The 23,510-nt window shown below is 38.6% G+C and overlaps 1 protein-coding gene across 4 annotated transcripts in view; it reads left to right on the forward strand.

Annotated features, from left to right (window-relative positions):
• The window catches only part of cadm1b (cell adhesion molecule 1b), a 203,960-nt gene that overhangs the window by 158,153 nt on the left and 22,297 nt on the right, over nt 1-23,510 (forward strand). For all 4 annotated transcript variants that reach the window (XM_077541805.1, XM_077541804.1, XM_077541807.1 and 1 more), the window contains 5 exons: nt 2,826-2,978; nt 6,039-6,176; nt 14,337-14,495; nt 16,205-16,301; nt 17,236-17,408. In XM_077541805.1, coding sequence (XP_077397931.1) covers nt 2,826-2,978; nt 6,039-6,176; nt 14,337-14,495; nt 16,205-16,301; nt 17,236-17,408 — 720 coding nt within the window. The remainder of the gene's footprint in view (nt 1-2,825; nt 2,979-6,038; nt 6,177-14,336; nt 14,496-16,204; nt 16,302-17,235; nt 17,409-23,510) is intronic.

Genomic DNA, 23,510 nt, shown 5'->3' on the forward strand with positions numbered 1-23,510 from the left:
GAAGTCAATTAGACGCTTAGTTGTGATTGACAGAAACGGAGCATAAGTTAACAACATTTTTTGACACGCATTGAGAACAAAATTAGCACAAAAGATAGGTGGATAGCTGGGTTGATAAATTGCTAGATGGATAGACGGACAGACAAATGATTGACATTTTTGTGTGTTAAACAAGGGGTTCTCGTAGTAAACCCTGTGGGACACCGTCCCATATTAGTGATTTTTTTTTTTTTTTTTTTTTTTTTTAATACTTTTGGAAAACTTCAGATAAGCAATTCCATCAGTACTGAATGTATAGATAGTACTTTTGACCTTTGTCCTACAGACAAATTGCCAAATAGGAGAGTTAGTGAATGGTGATTTGTGTATCAGCAAGTTTTTGGAATGCGCGCCATTTTTTTTTTCTTTTCAACTTAACTGGAGGATATCATTTAATGATAACATTTTTTGCCATGTGGGTCACAATGTTAGCATTCCTTCCCGCTTCAGAATGCAAACGGTCGAGTGCTTGTCAATGAGCCTATAGGTACCCTGCTAGCTAACAAACACACCAGGAAGTAAAGTAGCATGTAGACAAACAAATTTTCATAAATAGGATAAGCTAACTTAGTTTGGAATTTGACTTGAGCTTAACATTAAATTTTAAATGACTATTTAAAGACAGCTTCCACTTGGAAAATGATCCTCCGGACAATTAATTAATGCTAATATGCTAATGATACTGTCTGTTAACACTTGTTAGCTGCGTGTGATCGTTCCACATTCTAATCTAATACAACCTGATGGCAAGAACATAAATTTTTGAAGTGCACTCGTAAGCACTTTACTTCTCACGTTGTTGGTGTTGTTTAATCTCCGCCCGGCGTCTCGGGGGTGTCAGGATTTCCCTCCCTAACAGGTGTTGTGACTCTCCAAGTTGCGCGAGCGCCATTGTTCTCCTCGGAGTCCTCTACGAGGGCTCTCAAATTATATCGTGGGAGGGGATGGGATTTCATGTTGATGCTGCCCCGAGACCTTGAGTAATGATTGTGATAATAACTGCCGAGCCTGACGGGAATACCAAAAACGTCCCCCGCGCTTTAAGCGGTGGCGGTAGTGGGGAGATGGTTATCGCTTGCAAAGGACCTGATAAAGGAGGGAGAGACCAGAGCATCAAATGGAGCCCTCACTGATCAAATCAGCCAAAGATGTTTATGTAAAAGAGCGCACGGGGATAAAAAAAAAAATGGCTTCAACTGAGCATGCCAACATTAACGAGAATTTAATTCATCCGTATGTTAGTCGACTATCATTGGGATGATAATAAAAACACACATATCGTATTTGCAATTAAAGACTTGGGCGTTTATTTGCTCACTCTTATTTGCTTGTGCCAAGCACCGCGTGCAGTGAAGTGCGATCTATTTCACTCCTTACCTTACCAATTATGTGTGGTGTATGCACTCCTCTCACTCACTCCCACCCTTCATCTTGTTTGATCATACTTGATTCTTTCCTCCCACACATTAATTGTAAGATCAACTGCATGCACTCCCTTCTTCCACTTTATCTTACTTGTACCGAGTACTAGATTTGCTCCCTCCCTCCTTTCTCCTTATCTTACTTGTGAAGTGTGATGTATGCACTCCTTCTCACTCTTCTACCTTACTTTTTATGTGTAACGTATGCAGTCCCTCCCACTTCTCGTCTCACTACATCCCACTTTTCATGTCACTTTCGCTTCTCACTTTATCTTACTTATATAGTGTACCGTATGCACTCCTCTTTTTACTCTATATACATGCAGCGTATGCACTCCACTCCTGTTCTCACTTTATCCCATCCATTATCTCACTCTTTCTCGCATGTGATACTGCATGGACTCCCTCCTACCCCTCCGCTGTAACATGCGACATGTACTGTATGCACTCCCTCATGTTCTTTATCTTATTTATTAGGTGTATAAGTGTATGGATTCACCTCCCACTCCTCTTCCCATTCCACCCTACCCTTCATCTCATGTTTTATCTAACCTGTGACTTGTACTGTATGCACTCCCCCACCCTTCCTGTCAGACCTGCTATTACTTGGAAGCATGTACTGTGTCCACTTCCTCTCAGCAGTCCTTTCAAACTTTTTCATTCTACTTGTGACATATAATGTATGCACTCCCTCCCACCGCTCCACTTGAACTTAATCCTCTAACGTGGTACAACACTACTTGACAACAGACAATAAGTCGGATTGACGTCAACGAATGTCTTGATGGCAAAGTTAGCTCATTCTGATGGGTACAATCGCCTCATATTTAAAGCTCACAGTGCCACCTATTGCAATGGCATGCACTTTACAGCACGCAAATGCATTTTTATGTGAACTGAAAAAAAAAAGATGCCGAAATGTTGTTTTAAGGGTCTTTTACGTCCAGTTACTTTTAATTTATTCTTGAATGTATTCCGTATTTTTGAAATGGAGTGTAATGCATCCATCCGTGACGAAGAGCAGCAGGCTGTTTTAGGAGTTGCCGGCTTGTTAGGAGTCCTCACGAGTACTCCTCACACTTTTCCTGTCTTGGCGAGTGCTCCGCCGACTGTGAAGCTACTTTATAAATCAACTCATATGAATCACTTTTGAAGCCCACTTTTCTCTGACTCAATTAAGGAGAGAGCTCACAAAGCTCCTTCCACTCCTCCCTTATCTCATTTTCTCCTCCTGCCTCCTTTGTCTTTCCCCCCCCCACACACACCCACCCTAGCCACTCATTCTCAGCCTTCGCTGTTTTCCGCGGGACTTTTCCCTCACGTTGGTGCGTGACTCCTCATTGTCTGGCGTGTGTCCCCTCACAGCCCTGAAGGACAGCCGGTTCCAGCTGGTCAATTTCTCTGACAACGAACTGCGGGTGTCCCTGTCCAATGTGTCACTCTCCGACGAGGGACGCTACGTGTGTCAGCTCTACACTGATCCCCCTCAGGAGGCCTACGCGGACATCACCGTCCTGGGTAGGTATGAGGCACATGGACGTGTGCCTCACTTTTGTACTTTTTCCTGTGAAATGTATGCGCTCCTCATTCTGTCAGACTTTTGAAGCATGTGCACTCCCTCCTACCGTCTCCTATCATACTTTATCTTACTTGTGACGTGCGCCGTATGCACTCCCTCTTGACGCCATCTTACTCTTTACCTTAATTGTTGTGTAATGTATGCCTCCTCTCACATTTTGTCTCCCCCAATCCCTTTCCTCACTCTTTAGTTTACTTGTAACATGCACTGTATGAACTCCCTCCCAACCGTCCTATCAGCAACCATTGACCACATCTCGTACACTTTATCTTACTTGACTGAACCCCCCCCCCCCCCCCCACCCCATCTTAAATGTGACAAACACTGTATGCGCTTCCTCCCAACCCTCCTCTCACCGTTTTTATATTTTACCAGTGGTGAGGCCTGAACTATAAGTGACTCTTCTTCATAAGCTTTACCTAACAATGACATTTTTACATCTGACTTGTACCGTATGCACTCCCTCCCAGCCCTCCTCTCGCACTTTTAGCTTAGTTGCAACATGTACAATGTGCACTCCCTCTAATCCCTCCTCTCATACTTTCTTATTTGTATTTTTGACATGTGCCGTATACACTCCCTCCTACCCAGCCTGCTTTTTATCTTGTGACGTGTACCATATGTACTGTCTCCCATCCCTCCTCTCAGACTGTTTGTGTTTTGCTGGTGACATGTTGCACTCCCTCCTACCTGTCCTCTCACTGTTTATCTTACTTTGAGCTGTACTGTATGAACTCCCCCCACCCTTCTCTCAGTATTGATGTTGTCTTAATGGTGGTGTGCCGCATGCACTCCCTCCCAACCTTCCCCTCACATATTTTTCAATATTACATGTGATGTGTTGCATTTTACATTTTACGTTTTAAGTTTGTGTAGCGTATGCACTCCCTCTCACTCCCCTTTTCACGACATCCCACTTTTCACGTTGCATTGACTTACTTGTGAGTGTATCGTACGCACTCCTCCATCCCATGCCCTTTATCTCACTTTTTCTACTTGTACCGTATGCACTCCCCAATGCCTCTTCTGTACACATGTGAAGTGTACAGTATGCACTCCTTCACATTCTTTATCTTGTTTTTTTTAGGTGTAGCGTATACACTCCCTCCCACTCTTCTTTTATTTGTTCACTCCCCCACATGGAATGTATGCACTCTCACACCCTTCACGCCCCCTTCCTATTCGTCTTCTGAGGTTTTGTAATCGTTCCTGTGACGTGTTGCGCTCCCTCCCAGCCCTCCAACGAATGACTTTTTAAAACAAAAAATTATTATCTTATCTTGTTGTATTATGTATAGTAGTCATCATTGATCCCGTCATCTTTAGCAGCCGAAACAAAATGTCAGCCAATTAGGGGCCCTCAGTGCGAAAAAGGAGCAGATGCTCCAACCGATGGCGTCGGCGGCGGTCTTGGCAGCTGTGTTGACTGTGTGAATTCCAGTGAATGTTGACTTGGCTGTTCCCAAACCATTCCCCTTTGAGAGTCAGCTGTGCCTTCACTGTGACGCTTTGCGTAAAAAAATGACTCTAGTTAAGCTTTATTATACACGCCAACATCCCGGCGGGAAATGAAAGGAATTAAAAGCACTTTAAAGTAATTGCTCGACTTGTACAATTGAGGCCCACAGTCGCAGCGGTTTTTCTCCTAAACTGAGGGTCGCATTGAAGAGTCCTTGGAATGAGCTCCCCACTGACTTTTGGCTTTCAAGCGACTAGAGTTCAGCCCGATGACTAATTCGCAGAGTAAGGGAAGTGTATCCTGCTTTCTATGCATGGAGGAGTTATTTGGCCTGATGCAAGAATATTTTTTTTTCATATTTAAATCTCGACTTATTCATCCTTTTCTGTGAGTTCTGCTCCGGCGTTCAAAGGCGAACGCAACAAACTTTTCAAACTTGTTTGGGCCACATGGAGACACTGAAGAGAACTTACAAAGAAGTTTGTACTGAAAACTTTTGATAGAATGTTATTATGCTTATGTACATATTATAACATTTAATGATTCAAGCTTTCACAGCTGAAGGAAATGTGCTGAGAAAGGTTTTTATAGTCACTAAAAACTAACAAAATTACCGTACGTAAAACCCAAATTTTTGCTAATGAAATAAAATTAAAACAAACTTATAAACTACCTAACAATAACAAATTATAATATATATATATATGTATATATATTTTTTTTTTTTTTTTTTTTTTTTTTGTAAATTCAATTTGTGAATGAGCTTTTGGTGTTCATTTCAATTGTATTGAGCACTGCTTTGGAAATTATAGTTTACTTTATTAAGCGATAATTTGTAACTTTTTTGTTTTCAGCTTGAACTACAGAAATGTGCCATATATAACTGTGTAAAAAAAAAACTAATAAGAAAAACAACACTAAGACAAACAGACTATAAACTATTTTATGACAACTGAATTTAATAAAAGTCAAAACGAAATGAAAATCAAACTAGTATTCAGACATGATACAATGGTTGGATTTTCCATTGATTTATGCACTTAAAGATCAAATTCAAAAGTTTATAAAAGTCACATGGCTTGAAAATATGGTAAGGCAGTTGGCTCAAGATGTAACAAAAACCCTTTTGAACCGTAAAATTGTCTTTTGAAATAAGATACATATGCATGCAATTGAAATGAATCGTTCCACTTTGAAATATATCGAGCCACGTATCACATATTTTTTGGTGCGATATATATTTTATTGGAAGGAAATGGCACAAGTTCATATAAATAAATATAAAATGACAACAAAAAAATGTCCTACCCTCTCAAATCGAAACCGTAATCTCACTGAGTCGAACCCAATCGAATCTTTCCGCTTTCAAATCGAACCGTCCTTGAATCGTATCCAAAACCATATCAAATCGCCTTTTCGTGGGCAGATGCGCACCCCCTCACTCAACGCCTTGCAATTTTCACCTGTATGAAATCATCCACCCTGTCCAATATTTGAAGGCGTTGGCCCTCATAACGGTGGCCATTATTTTGTGCACCAGTGCCCCCGGGAAGCCCCGTCATCGAGAGCCGCGAGGACGTGGTCGGCGAGGGCAACGAGACGGAGCTCACCTGCACGGCCGCCGGCAGCAAGCCGGCGGCCTCCATCAGATGGATGAAAGGAGACGAGGAAATGACAGGTAGGTCCAAATGCAAGTCTCCGCCTGACATCATGCCCGATTGTCTGCCACTTGCGCCTGAGAACAAAATGTGCTAATAAAACGTAGACGATGTACGTGGTGGATGGTTGAGGCAAAGGAGAAAATTCTTGTCTGTGATTAGTATCTTACGTAATGTATGATCTCCTTCCCAACCCTCCTACTACGTTATTTGTGATGGCACAATTTTCCATCTCCAAAAAGTCAAAACACTTTTAGGAAAGTTAAGAAAATCAAAACAAATAAGTGTTTTTTCGACATTAGCGTTGCATCGTCAAAGCTGTTTTAGCGCTTTAGATTGGTGAATTATATTTGAAAAATAACAGACCTACGTGAGGAATGATCAATAGTGTCAATTTGTGAGAAAAACACAAAATTGACTGAATTTGGACACAATTTCTGCCTGACACTGACGATATTACATGTAACAGTAATATCTTTGACAGGAACAAAATTGCAAAGGAATATTAGGGCCACACTGAACGTGAGCGTTTTCATTACAAAATATTATGAAAATAAAATCCTTATTTGGAATTTGGAAAACAGTTAAGAAGAATTACAATTGTAATATGGTGAACCCTGCATACTGTTACAGACTTTTTGTTCAATGATTTTAGGGGAGTTATGCAAACTCAATTTTTATTTTTATTTTTCCCTGTGGAAAAAATCATATAGGAGGTTAACAAGTTTAAAGACTATTTTGCATTTTATATTTATATCTTAAAAAAAATATTAGTAGAGCGTAAAAATGGTGAGGACAAAATTGTTTTGTTTTTTTTTTTACTAGAAAACATAGTTTAATACAATTGAAAATATGATGATGATGATAATAATAATAATAATACAGAATTAATGCAATTCTAGATTTTGCAATTAATATAATTTACGTGAAAAAGAGTATAAAATCCATAAACATATTTGAATGAAATTGGAATATTGCAGAATAAAATCATTTCATGAAAATACATTTATTTGTTTTGTTTTATTGGTCCAAACAGTGGTGGTTTTGGTTATGAGCAATATGTGTGGCCCCACAGCAGGTATTGTTTTAATGTCTGTTGGTTTGTTTTATTTTTTATTTTATTCATGTATTTATTTATTTCTTTTTCTTTTTTTTTTCTTCTTTTTTTTGGGGGGGGGGGGGGGGGGTACTGCGAGTTAATTACAACGCACAAGAAATTTGTCTCCAGTCGGGTTAGCCACACGAGTGTTACAGTAACAAGCAACTATAAGAAGAGTTACACCAAAACAACACAACCAATTTCCATTGGGGAGTGGCGGCATATACAGTATGCTGCAAAGGAACCCGTTACATCTGAAGCCATGATCTGTTTAACATTATTTTTGACTTTTTGTCAGTCCACTTACATCGGGGCCAAGAGGAGCAATGTTCAACTTTATTAAGCAGGTAGAGCTGCGCAGAGTGCCAAGATTTTTTATTTGAAAAACTTCAGACAAACACGTTTAGGATTGCTCCCCAGAGAGCCATTCCAGATTATGATTTATTATTTTTGCCTGCTCAGCAGAAGAACGGCGTGATCAAGCCACGCGCGTTAAGAGCTTCATGTTGCCGAAAGTTCCTCATAAATCATCAAGCCTCCACGTCTCGTGGCGTGATTTCGAATTCCCAAAATATTTACTCTCACGGCTCTGTTAAACAAGTTGAATGCTGATGGAATTTCGCCGCCATAAATCTATTGCGCAGCCTTGAAAGAATCTATACGCGGCAAACTCACAGTCCAGTGTAATGAATTCATATTTGTGCGTTTTCATCTTCATTTCCGCCATCTCGGGCTCTTGCGCAGAGGTGTAACCTGGGGGTGTGTGGAATAATCCTCATTGCCTCTCAGTTATGATTAAGGGTCATCAATTTTTCATTATTGTACAGCAAGGGGAGGATATTCGTTTTCGGTTCTCTCGTATTTACCCAGAGTGGATCTGTGCGGGCCTGTTGTCAACCTCGACGTGTATTAGAATAGACGGGATTCATTGGTCTTGTTGTGAGATGAAATATTTAGACAAGGGCCAATCTGACGCCAAATGTCATCTGCGCCTCCAGTGTTCCCTCGGGCAGTCCATCTTTGTTTGTGAGGTGTTGATGAAGAATTGTGTAAGTGGAGGGACATAGAATGCAATAAGTCGAATACGAGCGAGATGCACAACAGGATTCATCCACGATCGATGGCACAAATATCCATAACCACGTAAAATAGAAGCTGTTACTGAGTAAAGGAATTGTCATTGTCATCAAAATATGCCACTAAAATATTTGCGCAATTTTGTTATAGGTATCAAGAATGCTATTATTGGAGTATTGATATTTCCGGATCAGTCCGCCCAACAATAATCCACAGCGACGAGAGTTGCGGGGAAATAAAAAAATATTATCGCAACGTAATTGGAGTGAATGGTAAATGCTGTGGATCGTATAATAAGTGGTTTGAATCATATCATACGCGGAGCAAATAACATCTACAAAGAATGAAATGTATTGTATCTTTGAGTGAATCATATCGTAGGAGTGAATCGTATATAAATAATCTGATTTTACAATCATTGGAGTGAATCACATCGTACTTCAAGTGAGTCATATTGTAATTGGAAACGGGACAAAAAAATGTCAAAGAGAAAGTAGTGGTGACAAAATGTGAATTAGCAAGATGGACGAGTGGCTAAAAATAACGTTGACGGAATTAAATTTACTGTCGGTCAAAAATAGCAGCTATAAATTGGTAAAAATATTGTCGACGGATTGACGATGACGGAAGGGTGTCCCAACTTTTGACAATTGCCTCAAAATTCATGCGCCCACCTCTGATTATAAGTCGAACAAATTGTATGGTGAGTAGAGTGAATGGTATTTTATCGTATTTCAAACGAATGATACTTGAGTGAATTGTGTTGTATCGTCATTCGAGTAAATCACATCGGATTGTTTCCAAATTGGAATCAATCGTATCAGAATTGCAGTGAATAGTATCATAACTGGAGTGAATGGGATCCTACTTGTATCGCATTTCGAGTGAATTGTTTTATAACTTGAGTAAATTGTAGCTTTTAGTGGAGTAAATTCAATCTTATTGTATCCTAATTTGAATTACTCATTTTGTAATTTTGAATGAATCATTTCAGAATTGAAAAGGATTGTACTGTATTTTAATTGGATTAAATCGCATCATACTTGTTGTGAATGACATCGTAGAATCGAAATGATAGTTTATTGTATTAAATCATAATGGGACTGAAAAGTATCATAAATGTAATTAGAGCGAATCATGTCATAATTGGAGATGATTCGTAATTCGAAAGAATCGTATTGTGCCATAATTGGTGTGAATCGTTTTATACCAATTCGGGTGAATTGTATCAGAATTTGAGCAGTGTATCAATATTACTATCACCTTCGTGATGGAGAGAGCATTTTTAATTGCTCGTATGTATTTTCCTTGTTTCGACCGGGCAGGCATGACAAAGAAATCTGCTGGCTGATTTGAGCATTAGCGGTAGTATCGGTTTTGCAATCAATAATCAAGCTGGTAGGATTGCCATTGGCAGGTTCTGGCCCTGGAGAGAGAATCGGCGCACAAGGTGGCAAAATTAACATAAATTACAGCCGCGGAATGATTTAAATAATGTGGAAACGAGCTTGTCTGCTGCTGGTCTCTTTTACGGAATTGATTCCGTTGTCTGAATAATGCTTCTAATTTGCGGGCGGTTATGTCAAACAGCCTGCAGAAGATGAAATCATAAACGGTCTCAATTTTTTGCTCATTGCGAAAATATTAGTGCTTCATACTCGGCGCTCTGAATCAATAGCAGGGGTAGAAGTAAAAGTATTAGAGAAATAGTGCGTGCAGCCTTATTGTTGGAGACAAGGTAGTGTCTTACAATCCTCCGGAGGGCAAGGCTTGGAATTTTTCTCTTGATTTACAGTACAGTGTGGGCCAACTATTCTTCACGAGCTTTGAAAACATGAGATGTCGGATGCAAGGGTCAGCGTTTGCTTTCCGCAATATGCCTGAATGACTGGATGGCATTCAGCCAAGATAAATGAAAACGTTTGTACTTGAGGATGAACATTGCGATCAATTGCTTGTCAATTACATGTAGGATTGATGGTTGAATAATTGTTGTGAGTCCACTGAGGCAATATTGAAGGGCTCAATTTGTAGTGACAACATGACCAGGGCTATGATAGTTTGGGAGTTTTCACTTCAGTGTCTGTTTGAACTGATGTTTCCGGCATCTAGTTTCAACTGGTAATACCCTATGTGATGTCAGGAATCTTTATCGACATGTAACTGTGATGTCAGGAATCTTTAATTGCTTTATCGAGTCAACAGCCAATCAGATCATTTCACGTCAGTCCTGTTACCCACATATCTAGCCACAACCAATCAGATCGATTCACTGTCTATATAAGCTGTCTGAGAAACGTGTTTTTTTTGTCGGATTATTCCTCTGTGCTCTGTCCAGCTGGCTACCTACTCCTATTTTCCTCGATGCCTTCTCATTGTTTCTGGTCAAGTCCAGTTAGTTCCACGCCTCTTATTTGTGTCTGCGCTTTTGGAATCCAACCTCAGAACGTAACAGGTTTTACCCGATATCGTGTTTTGTATATGACAAGATGATAGACGACAAGAAGTATTTTCCAAAGCAAATCTCATTTAACATCTCAGTTAACATCGGAGATGATTGGCGCATACCTGGCACGACTTCTTTTTCTTCGTGTTTTTGTGACAACATAAGAGGGCTTGTGCTCTGATCAGACCGCAACTCTCTAGTTTGCGAGTTACTTGAGTTTTATCCAAGTGTCATGGTTTGGGTTGGGTTTTGTTAGTTTTTCCGGGGTTAGTTTTGTTATGGATTTGTCAGTTTGTGTTTTGGTTGTTTTTCCTTGTGTTTCCTTGAGTCGGCCATATTCTGTGTTTATGAGTTGTTGTCCGTGTTTCATCCCCTAGTCTTAGTCTAAGCATTGTTTTGTCCACCTGTGTTGTGCGCCCTTCCTCATGTATCTACCAATCAGCTTCCCCTGCCACTTGTGTCTTGCGCAGCTGTATCGAATCATTGTCAATTAGTGTGTGTATTTAGTTCCCTGTCTCCCTGCTGTCGTTTGTCGGTTCGTTGTTAATTTCCACCTGTCATGCTGTCGAGTTTTTGCCTTTTGCCCCGTCAGGTTTTTGTTCGTTGTTAAAGTTTTTTGTTCGTATCTGGACTTTGTTGTTTTGGTTTCAGTTGCCAAATACCTTGTTTTACCCTTTGTTTTATTTTGTTTTATTTTTTTTTTCGAGCACCTCAACCTCCCTGCTGCCTTCCTTCCCTTGGGACCACATTTACGACGAACCCTAACACCAAGTTGACGCCACTTGCTGATGTCAGACCGGAAAAAAACTAGCGGCTCATAGTCCAAAGATTCCGGCAATCAAGTTTTATTTCATCAGGCCAATTTGTTTTTGGCAAAAAAAAAATGAAAACAAAAATATTTTCTTAGCGGCTCATGTACTTCAAGCGCGTCCGACTGACAAGTCCTGCTCACACTTGTAACATAAAACAAAAAAAGTTTTTAATATGGCGTAGAATTGGAACTTGATGTTGAGTTGTAGTTTTGCCTTTGGAACTTTGAAAAAAACACAAGATGAAAACTGATGACAACTCAAGTGCAAATAAACAAAAAATGTGAACTGAAGATTGAGTTTGTTGGTAAAATTGCGTTGTATTTACTAACGCCGCGTTCTTTGAGCTTGTTTTGCATACGCGTCATCTGAAAGGCCGTCTGATTTCCTAATTCAATATTCTGTTCAGACAGCGTTTGACAGCGCCAAGTGTCACCCTGGCAGAGGTTATGCTTGATTGCGCTGGGATTGATCAGTGGTTGATGCTCACAAGTGTGTTTTGATTAGACGTCTGCGCCGCGACACTCAAATCGGGTCCGCGTCGAGATTCAAGTCCCTGCGACGGTTTGATTTGCGGCTGTTTTTATTTGATTTTTTTCCTTCTTTTTCTTCATCTGCGTGCGGGTGACGATAATTGACAAGCCTCAACACTCTCTGACCCTCGTCCTCAAAATGCAACTCGGAAAAGTTCCTGGCACTTTTTTTAGATTATAAAACTCAAATCTCCATACCAGATGGCAGACTTATTGTTTTTGTGCTAATGGTAAGAAAAGTACGCCCACGTTCAAGAGCTGCAATACACATGTGACGTCATGTTTTCATGCTTATTAAATACATGTATAATGCCACTTAGGCTTCTTAATACAGAAAAGTATTTCTTTTTAGCTTAAAATGGCTTACTTATCTTAAGGTGGAGATGGCGGTAATGCACAAAAATGTAAAAGAAAGTAGAAGAAGAAGAAAGAAGAAGAAGAAAAACGAAGTAGAAGAAGAAGAAGGAAGAAGAAGTAATGTATGACGTACGGACCATCGCTAGTTTTAGCATGTGACATCCGCTACAGGGATTTATTATTTACAAAAAGGTGCTCTAAATTGACCAGGATTTTAACTTTGGCCACAATGTGATGCGGGATTCGAGTTTATGTAAGCCATTTTAAACTACAAAAAAAAATAATAATAAAATAAAATAAACTTTTCCGTATACATTGCAAGTGGTAGTTTTGAATCCACCCAGATGTTGTTCGAAGAGGGATTTTGGGTGCCAGTCCGAGACAGATGTTTGTTATATTCATTGATAGGCCTATCTCAATTTTAAATGGCTATAGGTTATGCTAACGTTTAGCTAGCTAGGATTATATAATGCTAACTTCCGGATCAAGGATGATTCTGAACTGCTAAAAGGATATTTTCAAGGCTGTCGTTGCACAAACTGTATATTCAGCAGGTTAAACATGATGAGCACGTTTAATAACATAACTTCCGTTTCCATTGAATTTTGGGAGTATAGAGGATTTAAACGCGATTCTTAAAAGGAGCGTGTGGGTCATATGTCTAAGCCTGATAATGAGTGCTCTTGACAGGGTGAGGCTAGAGCGTCGTTCGGTGCGTGTTGGCGGTAATCTGCCGTCCACTTGGCCCCGCCGTGCTGTCAGAGGGGGCCTTCATTTGGAGAGCATTACAATGCCACGGGGGCAGCGCATTAGCCACAGTGCTGAGTGCGACGCTTTCCTCGCACTTAATGAAGTGGGGGAAATAATTACGCCACCCCACTCCGACCTGCGTCGCACTTCCATTCCAAAGCGGTCACAAGGCGAGCCCCCGGAGGACTCAAAACAGTTGATGATGATGATGCCAACACACACTTACAATATGGATGGATATTAATGTAACACACACCGGCCCACCGAAGACCCGGCCTGGACCTCATGTACTGAGATGTGTAACTGGTCAATGCGCTTGAGGGCTATTACAAATACAACATGTAATAACACGCAGAAATCAATTTACTTTTTCTGCTTCATTGCAAAGCTCACAGCAAGGCATTAATTGCTGAGACAGTTTTAGTGTGATTATGTGCAAAGCAACCACCGCAATAATTAGAACAATCACATATTGTCAAAGCCTTGTTGCTTCTTTCTAAAAATATTAACAAATATCAATATATGGAAAAGAGACATCCTTTTGGTGATATTTGAAAAAGATTATTTTTCACTCATTATAATTTGGGACAAAGTGACGTTTCATGGAGGTAATTTAAAATATGTGTTTTATGTTTATTGTAATTATTTTAATGTTATGAAAATACAAGACACTATTGAGTAGTTTTCTAAGCAAAATATATCCAACTAGGGTTACCAAATATAGTATAGGAAGTTATGAATTCATACTGTCAAAACAATACATCCTAACTCACTTTTTTTCCATTTCCATTTCCAACCATTTATTCATCATTCATTCATTTTTGAGTTTTTATGTTTGGGGTGATAAAATAGATAAAAGCATTATTATATTCATGAATATTTTGAAAATAAAATGTCTTAATCCCAGAACCTCCTCTTATTATGATGATTTTTAATGCTTTGTCATCTTCTGAGAGGTTAGAAGAAGTAGTAAGCCTATTTTGACAAAGAAGTAGTACTTATATGTGAAGTGAGAAAAAAGCCATCAGGGAACTAAAATACAAAAATCAAATACAGATCCAAACCAATGTACTACTTGTACTTAGCTTCCACCTCTTCCTTCTTTCCAGGAGAAACAACGGTGGAGGAGACGTATGATCGGATGTTTACTGTCACCAGCCGCGTGCGATTTTTAGTCACCAAAGAGGACGACGGCATGCCGGTGGATTGCGTCATCGACCACCCGGCCGCGAGCGATCTGTTGGCACAAAGGAACCTCGAAGTGCTATGTGAGTATCTTTAAAACTAACACTGCACTGCAATACAAACGCTTGTTCACGCCTGCAGATACCGCACAGCAACGGTTGTCAAGTCATGCATGGCTTCAACGAGCCATGTTTGCTTTTTTTTTTTTTATGGTGACTTTGTGTGGCATTTATGCAGTAAAATAGGAAGGAAAATGAACACGATATACAGGAAGTTATGGAAAATGTGAAATTGTTTCCATACCAGGGTTATAACAGTTGCCTTTTTTTTTTTGCATTTTGACTTTTGTTTTTAATTCATTTATTTTTAATTAGTTTTTAGAGCAGGTTTGTAAATTTCAGTTTTTCCAAGACGCTTCATTTTAGTTTAGTTTTAGTCTTAGCTTTAGTTTTATACATATATATATATATATATATATATATATATATATATATATATATATATATATATATAATTTTCATTTTAATTAGTTTTTAAAGCAGTTTTGTTATTTTTTATTTTTATTTATGTTTTTAAGTGTCAATTGAATTGTCCCTAGCTTGTGAGTGTGGGTGATTGTTGGTCTCTATGTGCCCTGTGATTGGCTGGCAACCAGTTCAGGGTGTACCCCGCCTACTGCCAAAAGCCAGCTGGGATAGGCTCCAGCACCCCCCGCAACCCTTGTAAGGAGTAAGCGGTCAAGAAAATGGATAGATTGATGGATTAAAGCTCATGTTTGTTGATCAATAAGAAAATTGAGATATTTACTATATTTTCAGTTTTAGTTAGTTTCTCAATTAGTTATTTACAATGACTTGTATTTCACTCACAAAAGTGTTTCAATTTTAGTGTATTTTGTTAGTTTGTGTTAACTATAATAACAATGTCATTTTGAGCATGCATTTTTACACATGCGTTGTACATAGAAATGCAAGAAGGCACTGTTGTCACTCATCTTTGCATTGCGTCCTTCGTTAATCATGACCATTTTTAACTGATTCTAGCACTCCTATGAATCTTAATATTGTCAAAACAAAACCTCGAAATTGGGGAATTTTTGAAACATAATACAATTTAAAAATAATCCACATGTTGCTAAGAAGATATCAATTATCAACATTTTATCCAATTACTTGATTAATGAATGGGAAAATCACAAGAATACTTGATTGTGAAAACATTCCATCCGTTCCTCAATCATGTTTACGAAAAGTGACTTCTCTAACACTAATGAGCTAAATTAGAGACTATTTATAGAAATGCTCCTCACCAGCTGTGAGATGGTGCCTTTGATAGCTTATGGCGCTTTTCTGATTAAGCGTGACTGACGAATCGGACTGCCACAGCGCACCTGAAAGGTTAAGTCACCCTATTGTAGGCGGTGTAGAATATTCATTTTTAGTCCACTTTTTCATCTGACCTTTCAAGGCAAAACAGAAAGCTTGACTGGAAGTGCTTGACATTTTGGTAATCTTTGGCATGCGTTGATAAGGGGAAGAGAAATCATATTGCTGCAAGCTACTATAGGCTGAGGAGATGTCAAATGTGCGCATAGGATAATCCTTTTCATCCTGCACCACGTTTTCACTCCTGGCTATTTTTGATTTCGCTCCACTTGCTCTCCCTCCACGTCTCGATTGCAATAATAATTTTGTTTCAGTTTTGGCTGCAGGTAGACGAGGCAGTAAAAAGGGCCAGCCTTGTTAAGAGTATACGATACAAGTCAATAACTGTCTCATTTTTTATTTCTCAGATAAACCTGAAGTGAAGATTGTGGTGACGTATCCCGAAGGATTACCTCGAGAGGGCGACAGTCTTGATCTGACGTGCATTGCAGGAGGAAAACCACAGTGAGTGCACATGCACACGGTACACGTGAGGGCTGGGACAAAATAATATAAGTCGACATGGCACAATAATGTTACACAAACGTCAAATAGCTAAATATGTAGACTTTGGGCCGATATTAGATTGTGGTATCACGGTATTAAAATTATAGGTCTAAAATTACTTTAAATAGTACATAGATACTCCATTGAACACAATCTTTTTTTTTTTTTTTTTTTTTTTTTTTTTAAACAAAAATATAGAATATTGAATCCAGAAGAAACCTGGGCCATGTTAAGTATAAATTAAAAAAATGAATGAATAAATAAATAAATAAATAAATAAATAACTTTAATAAATGAATAAATAAATGTTAACATTCTTCTTTTAATTCTTCTTAGTAAGTCACAGTGTCCCATCACTGGTGAAGCTATTTTTAGAACCGACCCGTGGGCTACTCATGTTGTCCTTGGGGCAAACTAGTCACCATTGGCACCAGTTTTTTTTTTTTCTTAAATTTTAGGATAATGCATATTAATCAACAGAGCAAAAAGTGTGTCACTGTGTAACTGCTCACCCCTCTGCTCGCTGAAAAGAAGGGAAGAAAAAATGATCATTGGACCCAATTAACTTCAAAATCATGTCTCAGTTTACTCACCTTTGTGAGCAGCCAATCATAGTGTGTGCACGGCTTAAAAGAGAACAGCTCCCAATGCCACTATTCCAAACAATGACAGTGCTCTGTTTTCGGCTTTAGCTTTTACGTTTAAAGTAAAACTTGAATTTTTAATTGCCTCGATACAGGTAGTTGGATCACTGGAGTATCTGTTCAACTATCAAATGTGAAATTAAACAAGCATGCATTAAAAAAAAAAAAAAACAAAAAAAAAAGTAAAATGTTTGAATATTACTCAATATTGAAGCGTATTTAAGCTCCCTGTGCACATGTGTTGGCAGTCCTCACCAGGTCAACTGGCTGCGGGTGGACGAGGACATGCCGTCTCACGCCGTTTTCACCGGCTTGGACCTGTACATCGAGAACCTCAATAAGTCCTTCAACGGCACGTATCGCTGCGTGGCCTCCAACGCGGTGGGCGTGGCCTACGACGACTACATGCTCTACGTGTACGGTGAGTAGGCTCCGCGCCTCGTTGCACGACAGTTCATTAAACACTTTTGTGTTATGACACTGTTTGTGTCATAACTTTCTGCAACTGTTCTTTGCAGTTGAGAGGCTGCATCAAAGCCTTCTGTATGCTCTAGCATTAAAACCAAAAAAACGTATAAATACGTCTTTGGGACACTTAAAAGACTAAAAAAAACATATTTACACGTTATTGGGAGTAAATGAGTTAAGGACTAGGCGATGGGGTTAATATTTAGGGTTAGAGTTTGGCAGTTGCGGTTAGAGTTAGATGTCAGCAACTCTAGTTTGTGGGTTTGGTATATGTGCTAGAGTTTGGGACTTAGATGTTAGGATTACATTTGTGGTTTTTATGCTTCAAGATGCTGTGGAAAACTACAATGCAGTAAGTAAGGAGTGAAGGATTACTTGTCAACTGGCTTTCTTTGTAGGCTACCAGCAGCTGACAAGTATATTGAAAAACCCAATGTTTGTCTTGTAGAAAAACACAGCATTTTATTGTCATTTTTATGACAGTCATACATTGATGGCACTGCACATTATATTCCCAAAAGACAGTTTTGAGCTTTCGGCTTTGAAGTTTCTCTCTGCGCGCTCTCATATTTCCCAGTTGTTACATAACGTGTTTGTTGTCACCGTTGTGTTTACGAGACAATGCGGCGGCATTGTGATGTGATGTGATGACATAACCTGTTTGGTATCAGTAATAAGTGCTCCGACAAGGTGATTTACATATGATATGTTTGTTGAAGATTGAACATGACGATCATATCTGAGTGGCGTTGTTAGATTTGCTCAATTTCCAGAACATTCTGATTCTTTGGGGGGGGAAATGAAGTTCGTGGGCATACATTTTCATATCAGGAAAAAAAAAAAAAACAGATGCAGTAGTTGTTTTGCTCACAGAAAATTAGATAATCCTGCTCTTAAGGGTCAGATTGACCCGTTGTAAGATTTCTAGCTTTACAAAGTAGTAAATTAGTAATTATAATTTGTCTTATGTACATGTTTAAGAATTTGTACACTTTTTGAATAACGGGTCAAATTGACCCAAAAACACTATAGTAATGTCCATTTGAAACAATGACAAATAATAGATCCCTGTGCATAAATGGCTACCGCTAATTTTTAGCACTGAAACATTACAAAACTGCTAGCTGATCAAATTGACCCAACCTTGCATTTTTTTTTTTTAGCAGTAAGTGTAATGACTCAAACAACTATAATGGCAAGTAATGTTACTTAACTCTTTTGCTCCCAATAACGTGTAAATACGTGTTTTTTTATGTTTTACGTGTCCCAAAGACGTATTTATACGTTTTTTGTTTGTTTGTTTTTATGCTAGAGCAAACATAAGGCTTTGATGCAGCCTCTCAACTGCAAAGATCGGTTGCAGAAATGCTAGTTATTACACAAACGGCCAGCAGGTGGCAGCAGAGCAAAGGAGATCAACCAGGGCCATCTAGAAAAAAAGCTCAATTACTTACAATTTTAAATAGATTTGTGAAAACTGATGACATTTAGCTCTCTTCTAATGCTAATTGCTGCAAATCGGAAACAGATAGAAACATACTTTTTTTTTTCCTGATGAAAGAAGAGACTTTAATCTTTCTTTTGATAGATTTTTATAGCAATAGAACACAATATTCTGTGGGCCTTGCAAAATCAGTCAAAATCTAGTAAAACAACCGGGAGAGAACGGGATTGCTTCTGTGGAAATGGCTGGGAGTGGATGAGTTAATGATTGGATAAAAAGATTTTTTTTCTCCAAGTCATACACTTTGTGTGATGGGTCAAATTGACCCAAGAATTAAATTGCTGCGTCTGACAAACTAACGTAGAGGAGGGTTAACTATTTAATGTCAATGTGAATACTGGCGTCTATGAATTAAAGATAATTAAAACAATGGGCAAAAAAGTGGGGCATTTACATGTATTTGAGGTGTTAATTTTTTGTCTTCAATAGATGACAGACTGTTAGCTCCACTATTTGTGGGAAATCAGTATTTAATATGATCATCCAGCATGTAATATATCTTTTTTTTTTCAACCTCGCTATCATTTTCCCTTTTAAGTCATTTGCAGTGTTAAAAAAACATTTGTTATCAGGGTGAACTTGACCTCACTGACAAACAGCGACAACACATACTGCAAATCACGGTGGCCTGTGCAAAGTATCGTTTACATATATTTTGCATTGTGAGGGAAACAGTTCGATTTCCGCCCTTATTCACACGCCGAGATGTGAGGAGAAGGCGCCGTGTGGCCTTCAAAGCAAAACCTGTTGTCGAGCACGGGCCGTTTGTTGGCTTTTATGAGATCTGATTGCAGCTTTCACGACAACGATATTGTTTTGATTTGTGCTCGGCCGCCTCATTTAAGTCGACTTGACAGCCATTGTCAAAAAGCAACAATGTTACGGTTTGTTTATCTGGCCCGCCAGCAAATTATGGTGACAGCTGTTGAAAATGTGCATTTGTGCACATAAATGAAAAGATTTTTTTTTTTTTAACCCCCCCCTTTGCGCCCGTGTCTTGCCAATTGTGTAGCTGGCAGGTTTTTAGCAAAGAAGCTTGTGAAGAAGTCGTCATTGTCTGTAAATGAAAGAAGAAGAGTCATTCGCTATCTGTCCTTGAGAAGACATTCACAGTTGGTAGTATTAAAATATTTTTTTACTTTTACTCACTTTATTTTCTTTAGCGCTCGTCGTGTTCATGGTCATAGCGGGAGTTGGAGCCAAACCACAAGAACGTACACATATCAGGTTGACAAAGAGTGGGAATCAATTTTTCATGGATTAGTTGACCTAAGTTAAAGTGAAATTCAGTGGAACCTTGATTCTAAGTTAAAAAAAAAAAAAAAAACGGAGTAAAATTGGTGTGTATGAAAACTGACGCAATATTTCTCACAGGAAATAAAGCGAATGTTCCAGATACTCAAAAATAATAACTAATTTTATCTTGATTGAAGGTTGTTGATAGATTTTGAACAATGGCAAAGAGGGACATTTTCATATTTGGACTTTTTTTTTTTTTTTTTTCATTCTCTGTTGTTTCTTATCTTCATCAAAGAGTTTCAAAACCAAATTGTCCAGCATATGAAAGTGGAGGTTTTAATATAAAGTTGTCTTGAGGTTCTTGACACATATATATATATATATATATATATATATATATATATATATATATAGTATATTTGTGGAGACTGGGGTCAAGTTGTATTTAACAATTTAAAAAATGTGCAGAATTTCACAAGTTACTTCATGTTAAAGATTAGATAGCTCTTAATATGAAAAGAAAAATGCACTGAGTTGTCACCGTCTTCCCAATGCAATTATGCCATCTAGTGGCAGAAAAACTAGCTCAACACAAATCAATATCACGCTCGTTTGTTGCAGTCCAGTACATTGTTTTAATTTTAACTCCATTTGATGAATTATTATGAAATGACAGTCTCAATGACTATTTCTGTTAGTTTAACATTTGTTCCACTTTGATGTTAAAGTATGAAAAATTCGGGAAAAATATTTTATTGTATATTGAGAACAAAATTTATGACTAATCGTGAGTTAACAATTGATGTCATGTTATTATTTCCGATTTAACATTTTAAACGCCCGACACCCCTAATATATACAATTGTTTCCTTGGATGTCACAATTGACCTTGGACATCGAGCTTCACTATGTCTAAAGACACCTTAAATGATAATCAGGTGCTGCTCTGGTAGATTTTGCATGACACGCAGGGTTGAATAGTATTTACATTTTTTTTTTTTCCACTAAAAGTACATTGGCCGAAAATAAAGAAGAAGAAAAAAGTCCTTGTTTTTTTGGGTTCAAATTTTCACACCAAGAAAAGTCGAGCATGTTTATAAAACTGAAAAATATAGCTAAGTGGTGTGTGAAGGACTTGGGCGCAGAGGGAACCAATGAATCCCAAACTTTACAGATGTTTTTCTGAAATGACCTTCCGGAGGTGTGAATGGTTCAGCGTGAATGCCGTTGTCAGTTTTCTTCTTTTTGTGTGTGTGTGTGTGTGAACGTGTAGGGAGAGAGAGAGAACAGCCTTGGTTGGGTACGAGGCACATCCCACACCCTGGCCTCCACACACATACACGCACGCACACGCATTCAATAGTACCTCGCTAATCCAAATCTCTCAGGTGAAAAGCATTCAGTATTCCGGTAATTACTCTCAGAGATAGTTTGTGCTGTTTGAGAAGTTAATCCTGCAGGGAAGTTAGCAAAGCTGTCTTTTGGGTCTCTGCATTGAACATTACAGTTTGTGTAAAGATGCCTATGCAGAGGACTTACTGGTGTATATCAAATTGTTAATTCAGTAAGCCCCCCTCCATCGTGCCACCCAGGTTTGAGGTCCTGCTATTTCGCTAGATTTTGTTTATTTGTTTGTTGTTTGTTTGTTTGTTTGTGTACAGATAACTATTTCTGTCTAAGTCATGTTTATATTATGTGCAATTTCACTTTTAATCACTAGATGGCGGCACAGGTATTTAGTTTGACACTACATAATATTTGACAGAAGAAGAAGAGCAAAACAGGAAGTATTTCAGCACAGCCTAGTTTATGTTTAAAAAGTTTGTTGTCACGGCATTACTATTGCATTTTTAGTCTGTGAAATAATGTACAGTGTGTACAATTTATAGATTATGCCAGGCGTCAATTTATGTATGTATCTAGTCATATTTTGAGTTCATGTTTCATCTTTTGTAAATTCGACAGAGAAAAACCCAGCCAAATTTTGAATGATTATTAAAAAGGGTCTGTAGTAATAGGCTTAAATAGAAAAAAAAAAAAAATGGATGTGCGTGCTTCATGCACTGAACCCAAGCCCGCTCAAATGTCAATCAAAAGGCACTTCAACCTGGAAAAGGGATTCTACTTCAACAAGCATCTTTCTTGTGCCTTTTTACATCCACTTAAAGCCTCCGGTGTCTGGAATATATCCCAACGGGTCATCGGGGGGCTTTTCCCTGGCCGTCACATTTGCCTTGCTCTTCCGGGCTCTTCCAACTTCGCTCGCGAGCTCACGGCCGACAACGAAGCGCACCACGTATAGTTTTCGATCTTTGCATATTTCCAGAAATTAACTTCAAATGTGTGTTATGTATTAAAAACAAAAGGTAGCATGGATTTGGATGTTTTGTTTTAATTTAATTTATATTATATTTATTATATTTAATTTTTATGTATTTATTTATTTTATTATATTTGTTTATTAAATATATATATATATATTACATTTATATAATTATTTGATTATTAGCATTTTATAAGTGATGATAATGTGCTAATGTTTGGGGTCAGAGAAGTGATCCCTGTGGAACACCTTCATGGAAGTAGGTTGGTAAATTAGTCGTAGGTTAGTAACGGGTTGCATGAATGTTTTTTTTTCTTTTTTTAAAAATCCAAAATCACAATGGAATTAACAATGTTGCAGTGATGAAAAGGCCATTAGAAGCAGGTGTTCTTAGTCCAGGCTTGTTTTTTGTTTTTTTTATTTTTTTATTTTGCATCTAGGATCTGCATCTGCGTCCTCCTTGCCCTGTTGTCTCTTCAATTAGCGACTCGCTCTGCACATATTTTAACAATTTCCATGAACCAGCGTCTCTCTCGCAGCTTCAGCCGGTTTCTAATGAGACACGGGAGATTGGTAAAAAGGTACTCATAACCGCTTATAATTATGCCTGCGACTCCCACTCCTCTTTTGCGCAGGATTTAATGCCATCCCAAATCATGTTGTGGTCCGTGCGAGGCTTTGTTGTCCCAGAGTAATCACGCTCGCTACAGCGGCTTAATTAGTGTGTTTGTGCACTGCAGATTGGCCCTCGTGTGATAACCTTGTCCTGCGTTGTCTCCCTTTTTTTTTTTTCTTTTTTTTTTACAAACGCCACTTGGCATGTCGGCCATTAATTTCATTATCATGTCTGCTCAAATTGACATTTTTAAGTTGATGTCTTTGTGTTGTCTTTTGTTTGTAAGTGTCTTCTTGCAGCCACTTAACCAATTATTTTTCAGCATGCTCCACTTTAGGGTTAGCACTGAGGTCAGTCAGACTCTCTTTAGCCA

This window comes from Festucalex cinctus, chromosome 13, assembly GCF_051991245.1.
Source record: "Festucalex cinctus isolate MCC-2025b chromosome 13, RoL_Fcin_1.0, whole genome shotgun sequence".
In the NCBI taxonomy this organism is placed as follows: Eukaryota; Metazoa; Chordata; class Actinopteri; order Syngnathiformes; family Syngnathidae; genus Festucalex; species Festucalex cinctus.